This window comes from Marasmius oreades, chromosome 11, assembly GCF_018924745.1.
Source record: "Marasmius oreades isolate 03SP1 chromosome 11, whole genome shotgun sequence".
NCBI classification, from domain to species: domain Eukaryota; kingdom Fungi; phylum Basidiomycota; class Agaricomycetes; order Agaricales; family Marasmiaceae; genus Marasmius; species Marasmius oreades.
Genome location: NC_057333.1, coordinates 2,483,345 through 2,497,704, shown reverse-complemented (window position 1 = coordinate 2,497,704; position 14,360 = coordinate 2,483,345). Strand labels below are relative to the sequence as shown.

The following is a 14,360-nucleotide window of genomic DNA, read 5'->3' as shown; positions in this document are numbered from 1 at the left end:
AGTTACATTCCGAGAGCCGATCGAGCTATCACGAAGCCTACCATCCCACGCGCATCGAAGGTTGGAAGGACGGGGGTGATGGTTCCTTGAGGCTTCTTCGTCGATGCAGGTGTACTCGAATTTCGGAGTTAGTATACTATAATAAAAATTGATTCGGGCGCTAGTACTACAATACCATTGAGATGTACTGCGGCTTTCACGAAAAGTTACGGCGGGGACCACATGTGCGCTTTGCAAAGCACCCATCAGCATACTGGTAAAAGCAGATTTTATATGTTCCAACTTATGTGGTAGTAGTTGGGACAAGGGAGTAGGCCTTTATTGACCTAGGGAACATATTCTGAATGCGGCCGACTTCCAAAGCCATCCTAAAAGCCCAATATTTGAGAAAAGAACGAATAACAAAACAAGTGATTCGCTTACCTTTGCATAAATAGCTTCAATCCATTTCATATTATCAATAGTATCCTCAGGATCCAACCAAGTCTGCGGCTCTCGACCACGAACCTTATCCACAAACGCCTCCAATTGATAGCTGAAAAGGAACGGAAATCGAGTGAGCGCTGCTATCTGAGCCCAACGGACTAAAAATCAGATCATACCGGTACGTCGTCCACCACTCCTCACCCTTCGAACCATCCGCAAACCGATACGCCTTCTCAACCCGACTAGTTTTACCAGTAGGAGAAACAGTAATGTAATGATAAAAATGTGGTATGAGGAAATTAAATATCTCAACAGTACCTCCTTCACACCGAACAGTAGCCTTGAGTTTAGGTATACGCGGAAGCATCCCCAAAAATCGAGGTTCGTCAAGATCAGCAAAAACATCTACAAGGATGTCATGCTCAAAATCGAGCGTCGCAGTGAATTTCCTGTCTACTTGCTTATGTTGAGGTGCTGAGGTGTAAGGCACAGCAGAGGCGCTGACAACCGTCTTCGGTTTGTGGGGAGCTGCCAGATAACGGACAAAGTTGATAGGGTAAGCTGTTTTTCAGGTTTACGGTTTAGTTCTTCTCCTTTTATAATAAATCGCGAAAGGTACTTGCAACCAGGGTCCATCGTACTACCACCGCCGAGCTCGTACATCCACCGAATATCATCAGGCTGCGCAGTACCTTGGGGAGCAGTAAGACCAGCAGTGATACTCTTGATGGCACCCAGCTCATTACTGTCCAAGATGGCTTTCATGCGTTGAATCGAAGGGTGGAAACTATCTCGTCACAAACAATTGAGTTTAGCCGAAATAACAATTAACCACGCAAAACCACGTACCGAAAGTGAAACGCTTCCAATACCACCAGTCCCTTCTGAGCTGCAAGTGAGAAGATCTGTCGCGCCTCATCTTCCGTGTTCGTAGCAGGTTTTTCAAGGAGAACGTGTTTACCGCCCTTGAGAGCTTTCATCGTCCACTCGAAATGAAGACCATTGGGAAGGGGGTTGTACACGGCTTCTACTTCAGGATCATCAATCAAATCTAGAAAAAAACAACAACAACGATTATTGCAGTTCCTTTCGCAGTTTAGTTGAAGTCATTCTACTCACCTTGATAAGCAGTAGTACCACCATAACTTTTTTGAAAACCGTGCTTGTGCGCAAATGCGTCTGCGCGTGCCTGGTCCCGAGCAGCAACAGCATAAAGTAGCACTCCAGAATGAGTCGTTGAAGGCTTTACTAATGCCCCTGGGGTGATTTTGGCAGCACCAAGGCAACCAAACTTCAAAGCATTGGTTTCTTTAGGTTGAATAGCGTTTGCAGGCGGATTCGAGATCTAGAGGACCATATGAGCGTGAAACACAGAATCGGCTGCTTTGAACGTACATTTTGAATACGAGACAAAAATGCCAGCATATTACTGAAGACAGAAAATGGTGATGGGAGAGATGAAGAGGAGCGTTGAATTTTTTAAAAACATGGTTTAGGTGTAGGCCAAGCCGTGACGACGTGACAGTGATTCCGCACGGGCACCTCGGGCACCTCGGGTTAACCCGACGCCGATCATTTGCTCTGCTTACTCCGCTTTTCACTCACTTTCCGACCTCTCCTCTCATCTTCCTGAATAGTTGTCATCAAAGCCCAAAAAGCGAAACGTTAGGAATAGAAGTCGCTCAGGCGTCAAAGGCTAAAGTCTCTCGGTACGCTCCGATTTACCCCTATCCAGGAAAACCCAGTTGAATGTTTACGGGCACACCAGATGGACAACCAACTACCACCCTACCTGCGTAAAGTTCCCGTGGAACTCTGGGACAAAATCTTCACAATCGTGTCTGTTTTAAGCTCGATCAATGGATACGTTCTTACAATCCCATTTCCACCGCATAGCGACAAACCTGCCAGCGTGTGTCCTATCCTCCTCTCTCACGTCTGCTCTCGCTGGAGAGACATCGTCACTCGTTGTCCCAGGCTTTGGACCTCCATCAGTGCCGAGCTTTCAACGTGCCAAACTACCGAGAGTGGGAAAAAACTGGTTGAGATGTTTTTAGCAAAGTCTGTGCCATGTCTACTAGATCTCCGGATCCGCTGGAAAGAGGAGACCCTGACGGAATATGCTCGAGCCACCTGGGAAATTATGAAGTCACATCTTCCACGATCCGAGTGACTCTTTATCGACATCTATTCCATCCTCGAAATGAATCACCTTACTCCTATTCAAGGCCAGGAGTTTGTAAACAATCTACGGTTCTTCGGTGTAAATGGTTTCCATGACCGTGACACTAGGAACGTGCATATATCGAATCATCCCTTCTGGCAAGCACTTTGCCACGCCCCAAAGTTGACAGAAGTTCAGCTGGATCGCCCCTATCCACTCGAATCATTTCCCTACCATCAACTCACTACACTGATCATAGATGTATTGCACAACGATAATGTTGAGGAATTTTGGCGAATACTGGAGATTTCAACAAATCTTCGCACTCTGACAGTATACGATCTCCATAGCTACACGCCCCTCGGCATTCTACTACGTCGTATGGAAGTACCCTCTTTGCGTAGTTTATCTATCAGCCCTAATGATGGGAAGCGGGGTTCATTCAAACCTGTGTACACAGACAACCCCATTCTAGAGGCAATACTCACTTCACTTGGATTCCCTTCTCTTTTCTCCTTCGAACTATCCTGTTTCCTAATTCCAATCAGCGACCACGCTTCGCCTTCATCGCTCCTCACCATGCTGCAGAACTCATCTGGAACTTTACGACACATGTCGCTTGCTTTCATTCCATACCTAATGACATCTAAACCCTCATTTCTATCTTTTTCGGCGCTATTCGAAGCAACCCCTCATATCGAATACTTCAAGTTAAAAGATTTAGGAACAGACTTCTATAGCAAAGAAACATATTCGTCAGGCAAGCTCGTCGCACCGTTCTTCTCCGACCTCGCAGATGTGGAGTCGGATGATCCTCTTCTCCCGAATCTCACCTACTTGGCTTATTCAAATAGTAAAGTGACTCCTGACATTATGAACATGGTCATCAACGTAGCCACCTCGAGAAGTCCCAGGCATCTTTCTACTATCGAATGCAGTGGGGTTCGTCCATTGGAGGAGGTACGTGTGGCTGCTAATCGTGAGTCGCTGGACCGTTCGTTGGACGATCATACGCGTGAGGAAATACAAAGGTTGGAGGAGGATGGTGTTAATGTCCGGTTCTGGCTGAGGTCTCGGGATAAGAAGAAGTCACCTAGTATCTAGTATTATATTCCAGGCGCTGCACTTAACTTGGGGATAAGCTGGGCGCGGGACCTTTGAATGTTGGGGATTCGTCCGGATCTTGTTTCTTAGTACAATGTTTTGACAACGACTGGGATATGGTATCCAAAAATGCGTGGTAGGGAAAAGTACGTGCGCCATATTCGAGCTGAATAATAGTACTTTAGCAAGATTTTCTTCGTTGCGCACCCCTCCATACCGGAGTGAGTTCGTCGTGCTCTGACCTGATGCCAACCGAGGCGAGAGACTCCTTTTCATTAACGCCCCTATTCTACAACTCACGTGGGCGTGAATGGCACAGCCACACTGAATCAGCTTTAAAACAGACGCCGCGATGACCCTGTCTGCATCAAGCCCCCACTCTCCAGGCTATCATATATCAACGTTCAATCGACAGCCTCTGAAGGGGGTGGGGTATTACCGAAAAGTCAATCGGTACGTCGCCATTTTCTGTTTCCTCGACACACCCTAGGCTACTTTTTTACTCTCATTTGCCAGCACGGTTGAGAATCAAGATGGAACAAGAACCATGCGAGCGGTGTCAGACAGCCGTTGATTTGTTGCACCCAATCGATCCCGAAGTCCTCCATTCCAATTATGTACCCTCCGAAACGGAAGTTACCTTTGGGTTACAGGAGCTGAATCAGTGCGAAGCCAAGATCACTGATCTACGTCGACAGTTGGAACAGTTGGAAGTCCGCAGACTGCATTGTCGCTCCATCGTCTCTGCTCATCGGAGGGTTCCAGTCGAAATCTGGGAAATCATCATTATACTCGCATGTAGCTCGGATAAAAATGGGTATTCTCTTATCATCGAAAACCGCTCGAAAAACAACCTGGTCAAGGTTCCCATCACACTTTCTCATGTCTGCTCTCGGTGGAGGACTATTGTTGTTGGATTCCCCAGTCTTTGGTCTTCAATCTCTATCAATTTCGACTCAAAACTTCCCATGGGTAGTCAGAATCTCCTCGAAACCTTCCTCACCAACTCTGCGGATTGCCCTTTGGATATCCGCATCGTAACAAAACAACTGTTATGCGATTGGTCCGAAAATAGGTTATCCACCTTAAAGAATCTGACATGTCATTTTCCACGATGCAACCGACTATCCATCTACACCTATGACAACACCCTCTTTAACGGTTTTCAAGGACTGCACTTGACGTTTCACAATCTATTATCTTTACGCCTCGCATTCCAGTTTGGCCGATTGGAGCGAGATAACCCAGTGTGGCACGCGCTGCTTCGCTCGACCTCAAAGTTGACGAAAGCAACAATACTAGTGAATGACCCCTGGTATCCTCGTAATCTCCTCCCCTACCAACAACTCACTACGTTAACGACGTCCATTACCGCCTTCGGTAGGCGTAGTGTTGGAGACCTGCTCCGAGCGTTGGAGGCATGCAATAATCTTCGTTCTTTAACATTACTAGCAGTTCAACGTGACATTCGAGACTATTCTCTAGAAATCGCCAGCCGTCATGTGGTGATGCCCTCACTTCAAACACTGGTTATCCGAATTAAATGTTGCATGGAGGATACAGAGTGTGGGTTACTCCGTATATTCCTTTTGTCCCTTGTGGTTCCTAATGTTTCGAGCTTCGAGCTTCGTTCCAGCTGTTCATGCTGCAAAGACCCTTATTCATCTCGAACGACCTGGCAGGCTCCATCACTCCTCACTATGCTACAACAAACATCCACATCCCTACAACACATGTCGCTCAACCTCACTGCTGTTCATATTCGTGACGCCTGGGAACCCCTCTCCTCGGTATTAAAAGCCACACCACACCTAACCCACTTTGAAATAGGAGGCGGACAAGTAGTGGTACATGATTACGGAGACCATCGTCGTGGCTGGGATACTTTCACCGTCACGTCGTCAATCACCGCCCTCACCGACACATCTCGAAATACCCTCCTCCCTAACCTCGAGTGTCTAACCATCCACCACATCACAATGAAGTCGGAAGACATGTGTCAAATCCTTGCTTTGGCGGCGTCGAGGAGTCCAAGCCGCTTTTCTGCTGTTGATGGTATTCAACATCCGTTAACGAAGCTTCGCATTGTGTGCCATGAACATGTCGGATACTCGCAATTCCAATGGGAGCCTCATATGCTAGAGATGATACGGGAACTGGAGGCGGATGGGGTGAAGGTGGTCTTTGAGAGAACGGAAGCGTATGATGACTATGATCCAACGGCAGAGCTCAAATCTTCTTTCGAGTGGTGACACGTGACAGGTCTTTCTGATGGAGCTTATGGACTCCCGGTCCGCTGAATAAACTGAGTTAGTACACAGCTTCGAATATTTTGATTTCCATTCAGTAGAAGCGATATACATGCATCAATACATCGAGAATTACAGTGAGAAAGATGAGCTACCGGCGGAAAGTGGAACAATTCCAGGATTCAAGTTGTCGCAGCCATGTCAATGAATCCGCGGCCGAATAAGGCTTCCTCGATGTGAGAAAGAGTCGGCATTCTTTCAACACGCCGCGGCTCCGAGCTTACCGGGCGCATTACGCTATCTAGAATTCGTCAGCTGTGTTCTCTACACCGGTGCACGTCCGAGTCGCCGGTCGGACACAGCACCTCCGCTCCACCGCAGTTTCTTCAATCACATGACTATGTCCCAGCCCGTTCCTGAAATCACCAGGCCACCTGCCGGGTGCAAGTTTGACAGACCGTGCACTCCTTCAAGACTGACAGGGTAAATAGGCTCACGTCACGTCTGCGGTAGCCTCCCAGGAACTCATCGGTCTCCTACATCTTCAACCACGATGACCAACCCTTCTAGGTCTGGTGGGCACGAGTACGCTGTCGTTGCCGGTGACGACGAGCACGAGACATTGCTACCTACACACAGTCCATTGAAGCAGGAACACGACGATGAGCCTAAACCTCCAACCACCTGGCTCACTGCTAGACGTTCTTTCTCACTTCTTCACTTCGTAAGCGCTTTTGCAGCAGGTGCTTTTACTTGTATATTCGTACACTACGCTTTGTTCCGCAAAGCCACTGTATCCTCATGTCGTTCCGATACCCTTGGGATTGTTGGAACTCATCGGGAAGCAGCAGCACCTCCATTGGTCGGTTCAACCACGGTACATCACTACCCTCCGTCATCTCCGACCAATGCGTTCCCCAGCCTTTTCCCAACCGACGTTGGATTCGCTGGTGGAACCCCCACAGGCGGAGAACCGGCAGTCGTTGTGACCGCTCCCAGCTATCCTATCCACACCGGGGCGGCACAACTCGTTATCCCAGAGACTTCAGACAGTCAATTCGACTTATTTCAAAAGTGGGGAAATCTTTCTCCTTGGTATAGCATCAAAAAAGGTGGATTTGGAATCGATTCAGGTCCAGAGGTCCCCGATACGTGTAGAATCACGGGTCTACATTTATTGCATAGACACGGAGCAAGGTATCCGACTGCTAGCTTCGGTGGGCCGTGGTTTCTGAATGTGTCGTACATGGACTCACCACTTGCAGAATCTTATGGTGGACCCGCGTCCCTTGCTACACGGCTCAATAAAGCCGCTAGTCAATGGACAGCATCAGGCAATTTGAGCTTCTTGAACGAGTGGTGGGTAATTTGCTGCCTGTCACCCCTCGAAACATTCAATTGTGCTATGTAGGACGTACAAATTGGGCGAAGAATGTTTGTGTTCAACCTCATATTACACTACTAAATCGGGATTAACTGTGACGAAACTGTAGTGCTCACACCATTTGGACGACAACAACTCTGTGCGTAAACGTGGGCTGCTCGGATAGCATTCTCTAACATTTGTTTGTAGTTGATCTCGGAATCTCCATGCGCCTCAAATACGGCTTCCTGTTGGAAAATTTCACGGATACCAACACAATTCCAGTATTCAGAACCGAATCCCAGTATGTATTGCGTCATTCAGCTCGGGGAACCAGCCTAAACATTCCCACTCAGGGATCGCATGCTTCACTCAGCTCTTAATTTTGCTTTAGGATTTTTTGGTCTCCCGCTCGAAGGTAAATACCAGCAGAGCATCACTATTGAGGCCCCCAGTGTAAGTACTTTTCTCCTCTCGCAACTCCACCACTTCAACGTCGGATCTCTAGTTCAAGAATACTCTGGCGCCTTACAATAGGTAAATTCTATTCATTAGGTCCTGACCTCTGTAATGCTCACACCCCAGACAACAGCTGCCCGAATACTGGCCGTAGCTCTGTTGCCGACCGTGGTACCTGGTACCTTAAAAAATGGGCCGAGAACTACTTGAAGCCCGCCAGAGAACGTCTCCAAGCTCAGATACCCGGTTACAATCTGATCATAGAAGACGTTTTTACTATGCAGCAGATGTGCGCGTATGAGGTGCATTCCCTAATCTTTATATTTCAATTTTTTCTCCAAAATTCAACCATCTCCCAGACCGTTGCTATCGGCTACTCCAAGTTCTGCGAACCTTTCACTGAAGGCGAGTGGGAAGGATTTAATTACGCGTTCGTTTGGATTTCGGTTTTTTTCACTTAAAGTATCTGTTTCTGACCCCGGGCCTCATGTCAGATTTGATCTATGGCTTTGGTACAACTCCGCCTTCGGGTCTCCTGTCGGACGCGTTCAGGGTGCAGGATGGGTGCAAGAAATGATTAACCGTTTAGAACGCAAACCCGTCACTCAGGACAACAATAGGTTCTCGATGAACTTCACACTCGACGGTGATATACGGACTTTCCCGGTTAACCAGAGTCTATACGTAGATGCCACCCACGACGCTGTCATGCTTAACAGTGAGTAGTACGTTGATTGACTCCCTCGTCCGCTCACGTAATTTGAATTTTACACGCATACCTCCAGTTATCACTGCACTAAACTTGACGTATTTCGCGCAAGACGGACCGTTACCTTTCGATCATATTCCTGAGAACAGAACATTCCGAGTGACACAGCTGGCCCCATTCGCATCAAACATTCAGTTCCAACGTCAGTTTCCCCCCCCCTTATCGAAGTGTCTTGTAGCTTGAACCTAAGCCCTCTGATCCTTCCCACTGGCAGTATTGTCGTGCGACTCGCAACCAGAACCACAAATCAGAGTGATCATCAATGACGGTGTTGCCCCACTGTCCAATATCGAAGGATGTCCTTCCAATAAAGATGGTATGTGCCCAGTGGAAACATTCGTGCGCGCGCAGAAGAAGCTACTCGATACGGTTGATTGGGACTGGGCCTGCAATGGGGATTGGGACGTTGAAGAAGGACCGGGTTGGGAGACGGTGACGGGTGATCCACCAGCGAAAGGGACATCGGGAAACTTAACCCAAACCCAAAACACGAATTTACAGTGAGAAACTTGGATTTCACTGAAATATTGTTGATTTGGCCACAAATTGCCAAACCTGACACTGAGTGATTAGTACTTAGTTTCCAATTAGAACACTGTTCTCTAAATGTTTACTTACTACAAATCTGTACCAACTTGTTATTGGAGGAGCTATGCATTCTGAACTTGAATTATGACTCGCTGATTGTTTTAATGTTACAGACGTGTAACAGGGAGCTGTGTTTGAATGAGGTCAAGCAAGGACGGTCAAGGCGCTTGGCGTTTATGCGCTTATGAGCCGGGTGCCCGACGAAGCCGACTTGTCGGACTTTGAAATTATTCCTGTTATCCCACACCCATGCGACGCCCCTTCAAACTAAACCCCATCTGCATCAAGTCCACAAGTTACAAACAGCAGCCTTTGAAGGCAGTTGAGACATTAGAAAAGAGTCAATTGGTGCGCTAACGACTTTATCTCTTCAACACAACTGATTTACTTTGCATTTACTAGCACGCTCAGGCAATCTATGCGAACAGTGCCAGGGACAAACAGCCGTCTATATGTTGCGCCCAATCGACTCCAAACCCCATCATCCCTGGGAGACAGAACTTTCCTCTGCGTCAAAGGAGCTGAAGCGGTGCAAAGCAGTCTCTGCTCGTTGCAAGCTGCCAGTTGAAATCTGGAAAACCGTATTTGTATTCGCGTGCTCCCAGGAAAAGGGTTATTCTCTTACAATCGAAAAGTTCGGAGCTTTGACTACCTTGGTCAAAATTCCCATCACACTTTCTCATGTCTGCTCTCGGTGGAGGACTATTGTTATCGGATCACCCAGGCTTTGGTCTTCAATTTCCATCACGTTCAACTGGACTCCCTTACCTGCCGAAAGTCTTCTCGATACCTTCCTCACCAATTCTGCAGATCATCCTCTGGATATCCGCGTCATAATTGGCGCAGAGGCTTGGAACGAATCGGAACAACCGTCAGAACAATCGGAACATAATGTCGCCATCTTGAGGAGTCTTTCAAGTCATTTTTCACGTTGCAACCGACTATTTATCGAGATCGACGATTACGATTCCCCTTTCTACGGTTTTCAAGGTCTGGATTTGGCATTTCACAATATATCGTCTTTACGCCTCAATTACCCATGTGCCATCAATTCTTTATTTGAATTGAAGGGAGATAACCCGTTCTGGCAAGCACTCCTTGACTCGACCTCAAAGTTGACGGAAGTGGCAGTGGATGATTTAACCTGGTATCCTCCCGATTTCCTTCCCTACCTCCAAATAACTACATTGTTCATCGAGCGCATTCGTTTCGATAATGTCCCTGGAGACCTGCTCCGAGCACTGGGGGCGTTTAAAAATCTTCGCTCTCTGACATTGCGACATTTTGCTAAGGCTTCATATTCGGTCGACAGAGTCGCCGGTGCGGAGATGCCCCCCTCACAGGCAGCGATGCCCTCGTTTAGCCTACAGACGGTGATGCCCTCCCTACAGACACTGGTCATCCGAAATAACTGTCAAACGGAGATGACCTATGGGGTACTCTGCGTATTCTTTTCGTCTCTTGTGGTTCCTAAACTTTCAAGTTTCGAGCTTCAGTCAAGCTCACCACACTCATCACACCAGAAGCCATGGCCTCCATCACTCCTTACCATGCTACAAAATGCCTCGACAACCCTACGACACGTGTCGCTCACGCTTACTTCTATCCATTTTCCTGCCGTCTGGGAACCCCTCTCCCTAATACTAAGAACGACACCACACTTAACGCACCTTGATTTAGGAGGCGGACAACCCGTGATGTATAATGATAGAGAGGAAAATCAGTCTTTCAGATCCGACACTTTCATCGTATCATCAGTCGCCGATCTCACCGATACATCTCTCCTCCCCAGACTCGAGTGTCTATCCCTCCACCATATCCAACTGAACTCGGAATTCATGGGTCAAATCGTCGCTTTGGCGGAGTCGAGGAGCCCAAGCCGCTTTTCTGCTGTCCAGGGTATTCAATATCCGTTGATGAAGCTTCGTATTCTGTGCTACGAGGAACGACAGAAATTCGTCTTGGAACCTCATATGCTTGAGGCAATACGGAAACTGAAGGCGGAAGGGGTGAATGTGACGTTTGAGAGAACAAATGCGTACTGTGAGTCTAGTCCATTGCCATGGCCTGATTCCCGCTTCGACCCGTGGTGATGCGCATGAAAATTTTGATGGGGCTTATGGATCCAACCCCACTGAATTCGGTATATTGAATATTTTGAACTTGATTCACCTTTTACGGTTACTTGGTCTTATTAATGTAAAGAATACAAAAAATTGCGGCTCTGGAACGTTTGTGAAATCTTTTTCTGTCTTTTCGTTATCTTTCTTTAAGCGAAAATACGGTCGTTATCCAAAGGATATTGGTAAGTATAGGTTGAGGTACTATGTCGGAGAGGACACTTGATTGGCCAAGGTTTCATTTCATCGCGCCAGCGAATGATTACCAGGGATAAGTCAATAAAAGGAACGTCACAGAAAGAAATGATTAGGGAAAAGAATATAAACGAGTGTAAGTAGAATTTGAAGATGGTAAACTTGTTACTAGTTGTGAGCATTATACTTCTCGACGATCGTATCCAGATATCCTCTGATAGCCCCAGCACCTCTGACAACCTGATCCCGGAATCTCTCCTCCACGAACGGGATCACCTTCTCCTCAACGTGTTTTGCATCCCAGAGCACTCGCTCCTTGTCCACCCGCTCATTCCAATACAACTTCTCATACCCAGGTCGAAGGGGAGAAATCAAAAACTCCTCATAATCCTCCACTTCCAACCCGTTGGGATTCAAAGTCGGCCACGGGAAATCCTTGAAAACAAACAAAGGTGACACTTTACCATCAAGAATATCCTTCCAATTCGTCTCGTAGTAAGACCACCTATTGACTTCGGTTGTAGAAGGAGGAGGAATGTCAGGCTTCTCCCCGCGACGAGCAGCCTGAACGAGCCTCCCCAAATAATCCTTCAGCTTCTTGTTTTCCCGTTTTTCCCTATCTTCCTGCATAACGGCCAACCTCGCACGTTTGCGATCCTCGTCAAACAGTTGTCTGGCAATGACCTCGTGCTCTTTCGCCCATCGAGCGTTTGCGGCAACGTCAATATTACCCAGCTGCTTCTCGACGGCTTTAACGCCAGCAATCATGTCATGTTTGAATGTCGCCCTACGGAGTTTGTCGAGAATGGCCTTGTCCTCTTTGGTCACGTCTTTACGAGGGCTTTTGGAGATTGCGCGTTCGGTGGCACGATAAAAGTCGGTGACGGACATGGTGAGTACGGGTTCGAAAGAGGTACGCTTGAGGCCAGTAACTACTTTTCCATTGTTCCTAAGCCTGTCGGGGTTGAACAAAATGGCTTTGCGTTTGGGTGTAATCACGGCGGATTTGGAGCTGTAACCGTTCGGCGTGACTCGTTTTCGGCGGGAAAGTTTGGGGGTTTTGGGTAGAAGGGTGTGAACGGAACCAGGTTTGTTAGCGAGCTTCATGCGAGGCTTGGGCCGGCCAAGAACCTGTCGGATGGGTCGTAAAAGGAGTGTACGATAGCGGAGGAGTTGGCGAGCTAGGAAGGTTTGGATACTGGAAACAACCATTTCTTCTTTTCTTGATTTTTTTTTCGGATACTGTAATCTTTTAGAGTACTCGTTAGAGACAGATAGAACGTGTGATGTAAAAACAAACTTTTTACGTCTTGATGTGCTGGGTGGGATATGGGGGGAGGACAAAGGCCTGAGTCGATGTGGAGTTGCAATCTATATATACTGTGGAGGGGTTCCAAGAACGTGGAACAATAAGCCACAGAGCGATTGTTCCCGGTTAGAAACCCTCATTGTGCGATGTGGTCGAGATATTGAGACATGTGGCCAAATGGTAAATTCCAATTTCCAAAGCACCTGCCACCATCCTGCAAAATATTGGGGATCTCGGAGATCAGGATCGTGTCCAAATCGTGTCCACGATGACACAAAACGGACTCGACTGCGAGCCATTCCGCTTGAGCACCCCCAAGATGGTTTCGTCTTCTTTGTTGACCGGTTCTTTTCCTAAGAGCGACACAGCCCTAACCAGGGACGAGGAGTCACCGCGACGCGTCAGCGTCACACCACTGCGATGGATTTAGCATTGTTGTCACATTGTAACAACTGTGACATAGAGTGCCAAATGCCGGTTTGCCGGATCTCCTTTTTTGGATCATCATAGGCACGTGCGTGGGGCGAAAAGTCGCCAACTCTGGGAGATTCTGTGACATGTGACATCACGTCGCTTTCTGGTTTCTTCCAACCTCAACGTCCTGTCGTGGTTTTCTCCATTATTTATTCCGGACGATGACCTCTGTGATACGTGGTCTAGGTATGAATTCTATGCCTGAATGCTCTAGTCGACACAGATTAAAATTGAAACATCGCCAGTTGGCAGGGCCAGTCATCCTAGAGCTAATGACGACGATATAACAAAAGTCAAGATTCTGAATGGACGCTTATTTTCCGGTGCGGAATATCACTTGCCATCGCTCTCCATTCGCTCGGTTCTTACCTGTTTGTGCTCACTAATTACGACCCTCACCATTCTCCGATGAGAAACCAGGCATGCAGTGGTTGTGACGATGATAAGGGTTCGTTTGAACATCGGGATGTCGATGCTAGTAGCTATTGCGAGAAGGGAGCATAGCGACAGATAGGTATGCTTTGCCTTGTGCTCAACGCCTGGAATCCGTCATTAACTCTTCGCCCTAAGCATGGTCATCCCTTTCCAACCTTCGACGCCAAGGCTTACGCTAGACTACGTTTGAACGATCATGCACACAGTCACGTTGCTCTGGTTGTTCTATCTCTTTGACCACACACCAGAAAAGCGAAAAATTATTTCGAGCTTAATTGACTACTGAAGGTAGCTAAATCGGGATGTAGATTTGATGTAGATACACTTGAATGAAATATGATTTGATATCTGGCCAATCACAACATTCAAAATTGTACCTGATATTATCCTATTCAGTATTTATATCAGATGAACAAACAGGGAAATTGAACAGAAAACGGTCTATTTGGCCAAAGAGTAGGCAAATTCTCCACAAATCACTTCCCGTTTTGGGCGAAGTAAAATGCCGGATTTCACCTGACTTGAATGCCGTACTGATTTTTCCCCACTAACGTTCGCTGGGAAAAAATCAGTCCGGCATTCTGCACAATTAAAATCCGGCATTTCGCTTTACCCAAAACCGAAAATGATCTAAACAAAAACAATTTACCTTTCGGCCAAATAGATAGTTTTCTAATCAATTTCCCTCTCTGTTTGGCTGAAATC

General features: G+C 47.3%; 6 protein-coding genes across 6 annotated transcripts; 4 read left to right on the top strand and 2 right to left on the bottom strand.

Moving 5' to 3' along the window:
• Window positions 1-134: 134 nt before the first annotated feature.
• Window positions 135-1,920, bottom strand: E1B28_003612 (uncharacterized protein). The gene is made up of 7 exons (XM_043160611.1): window positions 1,822-1,920; window positions 1,546-1,771; window positions 1,276-1,477; window positions 1,050-1,213; window positions 603-987; window positions 424-535; window positions 135-368 (listed from the first exon to the last, which is right to left on the bottom strand). Exons 1-7 carry the CDS (start codon window positions 1,849-1,851, stop codon window positions 327-329), a joined length of 1,161 nt encoding a protein of 386 aa, XP_043002568.1. The 5' UTR covers window positions 1,852-1,920; the 3' UTR covers window positions 135-326.
• A 709-nt stretch (window positions 1,921-2,629) lies between these two features.
• On the top strand, window positions 2,630-3,694 carry E1B28_003611 (uncharacterized protein; the record flags this gene model as incomplete). The annotated part of the gene is made up of 1 exon (XM_043160610.1): window positions 2,630-3,694. One exon carries the CDS (start codon window positions 2,630-2,632, stop codon window positions 3,692-3,694), a length of 1,065 nt encoding a protein of 354 aa, XP_043002567.1.
• Window positions 3,695-4,063: 369 nt separating this feature from the next.
• On the top strand, window positions 4,064-6,093 carry E1B28_003610 (uncharacterized protein). Its single transcript, XM_043160609.1, has 2 exons — window positions 4,064-4,147; window positions 4,211-6,093. Exon 2 carries the CDS (start codon window positions 4,228-4,230, stop codon window positions 5,944-5,946), a length of 1,719 nt encoding a protein of 572 aa, XP_043002566.1. The 5' UTR covers window positions 4,064-4,147; window positions 4,211-4,227; the 3' UTR covers window positions 5,947-6,093.
• Window positions 6,094-6,471: 378 nt separating this feature from the next.
• Window positions 6,472-9,038, top strand: E1B28_003609 (uncharacterized protein; the record flags this gene model as incomplete). Its single annotated transcript, XM_043160608.1, has 12 exons — window positions 6,472-7,160; window positions 7,209-7,302; window positions 7,355-7,377; window positions 7,437-7,466; window positions 7,517-7,610; window positions 7,663-7,762; window positions 7,815-7,843; window positions 7,899-8,067; window positions 8,125-8,195; window positions 8,260-8,483; window positions 8,551-8,676; window positions 8,749-9,038. Exons 1-12 carry the CDS (start codon window positions 6,497-6,499, stop codon window positions 9,036-9,038), a joined length of 1,914 nt encoding a protein of 637 aa, XP_043002565.1. The 5' UTR covers window positions 6,472-6,496.
• A 324-nt stretch (window positions 9,039-9,362) lies between these two features.
• Window positions 9,363-11,407, top strand: E1B28_003608 (uncharacterized protein). Its single transcript, XM_043160607.1, has 2 exons — window positions 9,363-9,470; window positions 9,525-11,407. Exon 2 carries the CDS (start codon window positions 9,575-9,577, stop codon window positions 11,213-11,215), a length of 1,641 nt encoding a protein of 546 aa, XP_043002564.1. The 5' UTR covers window positions 9,363-9,470; window positions 9,525-9,574; the 3' UTR covers window positions 11,216-11,407.
• Window positions 11,408-11,490: 83 nt separating this feature from the next.
• On the bottom strand, window positions 11,491-13,139 carry E1B28_003607 (uncharacterized protein). Its single transcript, XM_043160606.1, has 2 exons — window positions 12,738-13,139; window positions 11,491-12,686 (listed from the first exon to the last, which is right to left on the bottom strand). The coding sequence occupies exon 2, from the start codon at window positions 12,647-12,649 to the stop codon at window positions 11,606-11,608; it is 1,044 nt and encodes a 347-aa protein (XP_043002563.1). The 5' UTR covers window positions 12,650-12,686; window positions 12,738-13,139; the 3' UTR covers window positions 11,491-11,605.
• Window positions 13,140-14,360: the final 1,221 nt, after the last annotated feature.